This window comes from Pituophis catenifer, unplaced genomic scaffold (genome assembly GCF_029215685.1).
Source record: "Pituophis catenifer annectens isolate HBS135680 unplaced genomic scaffold, rPitCat1.0.hap2 SCAF_1, whole genome shotgun sequence".
Classification (NCBI taxonomy): Eukaryota; Metazoa; Chordata; class Lepidosauria; order Squamata; family Colubridae; genus Pituophis; species Pituophis catenifer.
The window spans coordinates 348,127,039-348,134,786 of record NW_027256881.1 but is presented as its reverse complement, the minus strand read 5'-3'; the positions used below and the strand labels follow the sequence as shown (position 1 = coordinate 348,134,786).

General features: G+C 41.2%; 1 protein-coding gene across 1 annotated transcript; it reads left to right on the top strand.

Annotated features, from left to right (window-relative positions):
• Positions 1-4,558: 4,558 nt before the first annotated feature.
• On the top strand, positions 4,559-5,437 carry LOC139312538 (vomeronasal type-2 receptor 26-like; the record flags this gene model as incomplete). Its single annotated transcript, XM_070937413.1, has 1 exon — positions 4,559-5,437. A coding segment is annotated over one exon (879 nt), but the record flags the coding sequence as incomplete, so codon positions are not given.
• Positions 5,438-7,748: the final 2,311 nt, after the last annotated feature.

Below are 7,748 nucleotides of genomic sequence, written 5' to 3'. Positions count from 1 at the left end.
AGATGTGTAAGTGGTGGCTCTCCCTAAGAAGGGAAGGAGATGAAGCTTGCCACTGAGGGTCAGTCAGCCTGACTGGTGGAGCAAAATCCATACAATGGTGACTCCTAAAGTTGCCCTAAGACTTTACTTTGTCTTTGAAAGATGAATCTCACTGTTTTTCAGCTCGGTGTTGGCTTTGAGTTCTCTCAGAGAGAGAGAAGAGTTTATCCTTCCTTCTTCCCGATTAATCCCAAGGAATCTCCTCAGTATGTAGGTCTAGTCAAACTACTCCTGTATTTCCAGTGGAACTGGGTTGGACTTTTTACCACTGAAGATGACAGGGGAGAACATTTCATCTCAACTCTGATGCCAATGCTTAAGGAGAAGGAGATCTGCCTGGCCTTCACTAAAAGGCTGAAATCACATGATTTTGAGATTATATGGAAACAATTACTTCTCAATTTCCAGACTTGGTCAAAAACTGAAGTGATTATTCTGTTTGGAGACCCCAAATGTATTGTCAGTGTACAGGGAATTTTGTTTGCCCATAAAAAATTCAAGAAGAAAACATTTCAGAATGTTTGGATCTTAACCTCCCATTGGAAACTTAGTGTGAAGGAATCTGAAAACACATTGCTATTTCTAAAGACTTTCCATGGAGTCTTGCATTTCAGGGACCACACCGGGGATGTCTCAGAATTCAAACATTTTGTTCTGTCTTTAGACCCCTTGAACCCACAAGGGGATGTATTTCTCCCTCTATGGTGGGAAATGGTCTTTCGCTGCAAGATTCACCAGCCAGGCAAGATCCTTCCAAAGGGGGAAAAACAATGTACAGGAAAGGAGAATGTGCAGAATCTGCCCAATTACATTTTTGAAACAAGCATGACAGCTGAAAGTTATAATATCTACAATGCCATTTTTGCTGTGGCACACACTTTACATGCAATGTATGGACCCAGAGCCCGACCGACCATGATGAGGCTTGGAAAGAGGATCACCAATGTCCACTCCTGGCAGGTAATTTCTGTGGCTTCCTTAGAAAGGAAAACATATTAAAATCAATTATTAGAAAGATATGAAATAAGAATAATGTTTTGTTGGAAGAGTTTGGAGAGGGGGAGAAGAGAAATAAACCAAATGAGCTGTCCATAAGATCCATAGAAGAAAGACCTTCAAAAAGTCCTGAAAGCTTCAATGGTTGCCAGAGTTTCAGGAGGTAACCATGACAGGGAGTAGATGTCAGCTGAGAGCAAAAGAACAATCTGGCTGTGTTTGAGAAAGAAGCTTCCAGAAGTCAGTAGAAGTCCTACTTGAGACAGTTGCATAACAACCTCTGTTACCCTCAGCATGGAACCCAAATCCAACTTTTAGAAAGACACTCAATTCCTTTTACCCTTGGTTTATGTTTCTATCAGTTAACATCCTGTTTGACCCCACCCAATTTGTCCAGTTTTACATTTATCATACTGCTCAGGTTGTAGTGTGAATGCAGCAAATCTTGGTTCACCTGAGCACATAAAGCAGGACTCAAAATAGTCTTAATGGGTTGTTTGTCTCAAACACATCAGACTTTTCTGGATAGACATTGAACTTCTCTGAACAGTGAAGAGAAAAAACAGGACAAGACTTTCCTTTTCCTTGATGTCCATTTCATCAGACATTGTTCTTGCTCTGTTCAATTCTCAGGCAGAGAAAATCACAGGAATTGTACTCTGTTCTCATGCAAATTATTTAATTGTTGCTAATGTGAATTTATCGGTTACAAGACCCCAGGAAAAGTAAATATTTAAAACTACATGTAATCAAGTATTACAGGAGGAAAACCATATACGACCTCGTAGACAACCCTCACTCTGTCAAGGACCTTGGGGTACCCATCTCAAATGATCTAAGTGCCAGAGCTCACTGTAACAACATTGCCAAAAAAAGCATTAAGTGTTGTTAATCTAATCTTGCAAAGCTTCATTTCTGGTAATATTATACTACAAACTAGGACATACAAAACCTTTGCTAGACCAATTCTTGAATACAGCTCATCTGCCTGGACTCTGGACACTGTATTTCAGACATTAATACAATTGAGCAAGTCCAGAGATATTTCACGAGAAGAGTCCTCCACTCCTCTGCTCACAACAGTATACTTTATGCTACCAGGCTCGAAATCTTGGGATTAGACAATTTAGAACTACGCCGCCTTCCGTTTGACCTAAGTGTAGTATACAAAATTATCTGCTACAATGTCCTACCTGTCACTGACTACTTCAGCTTCAACCACAATAATACACGAACACACAATAGATACAAACTCAAGGTAAACCACTCCAAACTCGATTGCAGAAAATACGACTTCAGCAACAGAGTGCTCAATGCCTGGAATGCAATACCTGACTCTGTGATTACTTCCCCAAACCCCCAAAACTTTAACCTTAGATTTTCTACTGTTGACCTCACCCCATTCCCAAGACGTCTGTAAGTGGCGTGCATAAGCATACCAACAAGCCTAATATCCCTGTCCTAATATTCCTTTTTATTTAATCTTTTCATGTATCCAAATTCTGTTTATACTTTTACCTGTTATCTTATATACAATTGACAATAAATAAATTTAATTAATTAATTAATTAATTAATTTTAAAAATATGATTAATTTTGGAATGTGGCAGTAAAATCTTTCAGTGTACTTATTCTGATAAAGCTTGATTTGAAGAAACCATGAGACAAAGGACCAAAGGAAAACCATTTGTAGTTTCAGAGTTAAATATTTGGTGTTACTGCAGATTCCTCAGTTCTCCACCAAGAGAACTCCTCTAGCCTTTCAGACATGAGCTCATCTTCTCAAGATGGTCACCATGTTCTGATAGAAGCCATAACCGTAGCTCTAGCCCAAATACTCCTATTTCTGAAGGTCTCCTTTCTTTCAGATTCTTCCCTATTTGAAGAATGTGCAGTTCAACAACAGTGCTGGAGATGAAGTCTCCTTCTCAGAAGATGGACTGGGATCTGCTCGTTATGATCTTCTTAACTGGGTTTTCCTGCCCAATCAATCTTTTCTCCCCAAGAAGGTTGGGCAAGTAAATCCTGAGGCTCCCCCAGGACAAGATTTCACCATTAAATCTGATGGAATCGTCTGGGGCACAAAGGTGAGCTGCAAGGAAATGTTGTAAATTCAAGAAAGATTCATTCTCTTCTTGAGATGTACAACATCATTCTAACTGGAAAAATAATCAATTGAGTCAGAAATCTTGGCAGTCATTTCGTATAAAATCAGCTTTGCATGTAACACGTTTCATGCCTGATTTGTGTCATTCCACAAAGGGTTAGCCTTGGGAACAATGTCTGCTTGAAATGCAGGATGCAATTACAGCAAGCAACAGTGATTTCCATGGACCATTGATGTTCAGTGTATCCTCATGGTTCTTTTTTTTTTAGAAATGCTGTAGTTCAGTCACAAGCCTTCCTCTACAGGCTGAGATCCCAGTTCCAATCTCCAACATCTGATGGTAGGTTGGGAGTGCCAATGGCCTGAATCCCCCAGCGGCTGTTCCTGGTTTTTGATAGATGGTGGCAATCTATTTCTTAAGAAGAGAATCTGAAAATAGAAGTAGGAATAAAAAAGGGAAATAGGAATGAGGGAAAGAATGAATGCAGCAAGTTCATTGCTTAAGTAATTTCAAATATTTCTCTTTCAGACCCCCTTTGCCAGATGTGGCACAAAGAGGTGCCATGCAGGAGAGAGGAGAAGAGTTCCAGAGGGCAAGCCAGTTTGCTGCTACCAGTGTGACCCTTGTCCAGAAGGGACATTTTCAAATCAGACAGGTAGAGCAGACTTCAAAAATAGAACTTCCAGGATCAAAGAAGACATTCATTAAATCTATTTTCTTTATTGTGATCATTTTTGATATGATTGAGTTCTGTTTTCAGCAGAACTTTTCAGTTGAAGGATCTAAATTGCCCTGGCCACAGAAGTCACCTTTCCCAATCCTCAGCAGTTCCATGCAGGATAGTTTTAGGGCAGAATTTATGAATCTCCAACTTGTATTTCAACTCCTCCTGTAATATCTGATTGTGAAACCCAAATTCTAATCTTTTCCTGAGGAAGTGGGGTTTTCAGTCCAAGCTTTAATTCTTATTACTTAGGGCATGCTTCATCCATCTATACTATCAACCTCTGAGGAAATAGTTCTGCCAGAGAAAGAGGAGATTCATCTATCTGTGTCTCTTTGATAGAGTAGGAGGAATCAAATAAGTCTGAATGAACACATTTGAAGCACAAAGCAGAGAGGTTAAGGCAGGGATCATGTACAGATAAACAAATAGCAACATTCCTGGATAACAGGTCTATCGATCTTCTGTGTGTTCCATTATAAAGTAGGGGAGAAAACAGGCAGCAATCTCAAACTGAAAACCACATTACTCATGGAAGTCCACAGTGAATGGATAGCTGGAACTGAACTAATCCTCGTCACTGGCTAATCTATCCTAGAACCATTATAAATGCAGCATGATTTGCTTGAATGAATGAATTCTTAACCAAAGATTCTTGATTTCAGATGCTGCTCACTGTGAACCCTGCCCAGAAGACCAATATCCCAACAAGGACAAGGACCAATGCATTGCCAAGAAGATCCACTTCCTTGCCTATCAAGACACTCTTGGATACACTTTAGTTTCTCTCACTCTTTTTCTCTCTGTGAGCACATCTGCAGTCCTGGTGATTTTCTATAAACATCATGACACACCAATTGTTAAAGCCAACAACAGAGAACTCACCTACATCCTCCTGGTCTCCCTCCTGCTCTGCTTCCTCTGCTCCTTCCTCTTCATTGGTCAACCAGGGAAAGTCACCTGTCTTATACAACAATCTGCCTTTGCCATTCTCTTTTCCCTGGCAGTTTCCTCTGTGTTGGCAAAAACTGTCATGGTGGTTCTGGCCTTCATGGCCACCAAACCGGGGAACAAGACAAGGAAACTCTTAGGAAAACCACTGACCAACTCCATTGTCTTAGTGTGTCCCCTGATCCAAGCAGTCCTGTGTGCCACCTGGCTGGGAACCTCTCCCCCATTTCTTCACTTGGACTTCCACTCCTTGTTTGGAGAGATCATCTTGGAATGTAAGGAAGGCTCAGTTTTAATGTTTTACGGTGTCCTTGCCTATCTAGGTTTTCTGGCCCTCGTTAGTTTCTCAGTGGCCTTTCTGGCTAGGAAATTGCCTGATAGTTTTAATGAAGCCAAGTTCATTACTTTCAGCATGCTGGTCTTTTGCAGTGTTTGGATCTCCTTCCTCCCTACCTACCTGAGCACCAAAGGGAAGTCCATGGTGGCTGTAGAGATCTTCTCCATTTTGGCCTCTGGAGCTGCTCTCTTGGCTTGTATCTTTTTCCCCAAATGCTACGTTATTCTACTGAGGCCAGATCTGAATTGTAGAGAAAATATACTAAGAAACAAAAATTTCTAAGTAATGCAATAGCTGGCCACATTTATATTTGTCTTTGAGGCATTTTTAGAATGTGATAAGATTTCAGAAAAAAATGATGACATGAAGTAGAAACATGTCCATTAAAGAATTGCTTTTCAAGTGCTCCAACTGGATACAATATGCCTGCATTAAGCAACAATCACCCAACCTTTTGTTTATCATGTCTTCAAAGTATCCTTAACTTGTCCAGTGCCCTGTGTGGATGGAAAGCTAATTTTTAGATGTGTCTTTATTATTTCAATGAGGAATTTTTTTCATTTTAATCTTTTTAATTTAATTACTTTTTAATATAGTGTTTTAAAGGGTTTGGTTCGATATCAGTTTTTTTAAGCATATATGGATGTTTCCTTAGATGTATGAGGCTTCTTGGAGTCCCCTAACAGTATTAAGTTATTTTTGACAACATCTCCCTTTCCTTCAAATGGTCTGTCATGTGAGAAAAAGAAACATAGAAGGAGTATTTCCAAATGAACCCATAAAATAATGAACTTGAATTCTCTGGTTTTCCATAAGCTTTAACAAAATGTCTATGGCAATGTAAGGTAATGTAACTGATATATTATTTTATTAAAGAAATACTTCTTGATTGACAATAGTAACAGTATTACAGCGAGCTGCACTGGCTCCCAGTGGTCTTCCGGGTGCGCTTCAAGGTGTTGGTTACCACCTTTAAAGCGCTCCATGGCATAGAACCTAGTTATCTCCGAGACCGCCTTCTGTCACCGACGACCTCCCATCGACCCGTGCGCTCCCACAGAGAGGGCCTCCTCGGGGTGCCATCAGCCAAGCAATGCAGGCTGGTGACCCCCAGGGGGAGGGCCTTCTCTGTGGGGGCACCCACCCTCTGGAATCAGCTGCCCCCAGAGATAAGGAGAATCCAAGACCTCTGTGCCTTCCGCCGTGCCCTTAAAACTTTCCTTTTCCAACAAGCCGGGCTGGCCTAACAAATCCTTTTAAATGATTTTAAATTTGTATGTTTTTTTAAATTTTTTGGCCAAATTGAGATATTTCCTTTTAATCTGTTCTTAATGTTTATATTATGTGTTTTTATCTGGCTGTACACCGCCCTGAGTTCCCAGGAAGAAGGGCGGTATATAAATTCGAAGTAAAATAAAAATAAAAATAAAAATAAAGTAGATTGGTGGGGAAATAACTGATAGACTGTTAATTGTAAGCCGCCCTGAGTCTCCGGAGAAAGGCGGCATATAAATTGAACTAATAAATAATAAATAAATAAATTATGAATAAGTATGATTACATCATCTATTTCTTATGCATAACTCAATTTCTCCTCCTTTCTCAACTGTAGAAATATGAGTGCATCCTTTGGTCTTCAAGAGATCCTCCCACTATTCTCTGGATAGAATTTATTCAGGGTGCAACAAATAATTCTGCTGTGAGACTTGATTATTGATTTTTGGTCCTGCATTTGAATCCACTGTGGTCTTGAGAGGATTAAGGATTAAGCAGTTGTAATAGCCACATAAACATGACAGACAGTCCTTTTTTTTAGCAACAATGATGAAATAGTAACTTTGCAATACATCACATTTATGGGAATGGGACAATTGGCCACAGTCGCCTCACCCTAGTCATCCCACCACACCTTCCCCATCCTTACCAACCCACCACAGCCTCTTCCCATCATCCCCTCCCTCATTGCCTTGCCTTAGGAATTTTGCCACAGTACAATTTGACCTGGCCGATTTGCAACATGGAACTATTAGCTATGTGTGTCTCAACCCGGTCACAGAACATCCTTCCCACCACATTGAGCTCCTCCTCCACTACTGCCTCCTGGAATTGGGGTCCCCAGCCCTCCCCATTCTTTCATCTCCTCCTACATGACAGTCACTCTTGGCAAAGAAGAATTGGGGCCAGGTGGACAGCAGGCAGGAAGAGGCTCTGTCCACCAGCAGGCCAGCAAAGGCAGGACATGACTGGTGGTCTCAGATGGAGACTGATACAGAGGGCTTCCTAGATCAGAGGCTCCTTCCAGAGAAGGGCCCTCTTGAATGCCTCGTGATTTGCCCCACTTCTGTCTTGGTTCCTTCCATCCAGGAGTGATCAAGAATTTACTCCCAGCAGGTAGTTGTAAGGAGAATGCAGTCCTGCCTTGCACCCATAGTGGATGACAGCTCATGCACCCCGCTTTGCAAACTGGACCCTCTGGGCTGTGTCATTCATTAGCAAACTGAAGCTCCGGGTTGAGTGCTGTGAGGTAAGGACAGAACCTGCCCTGCCCTCGTGCTCACCCCATTCACCTCAACCAAAGGTGGGCAGCTGAGGG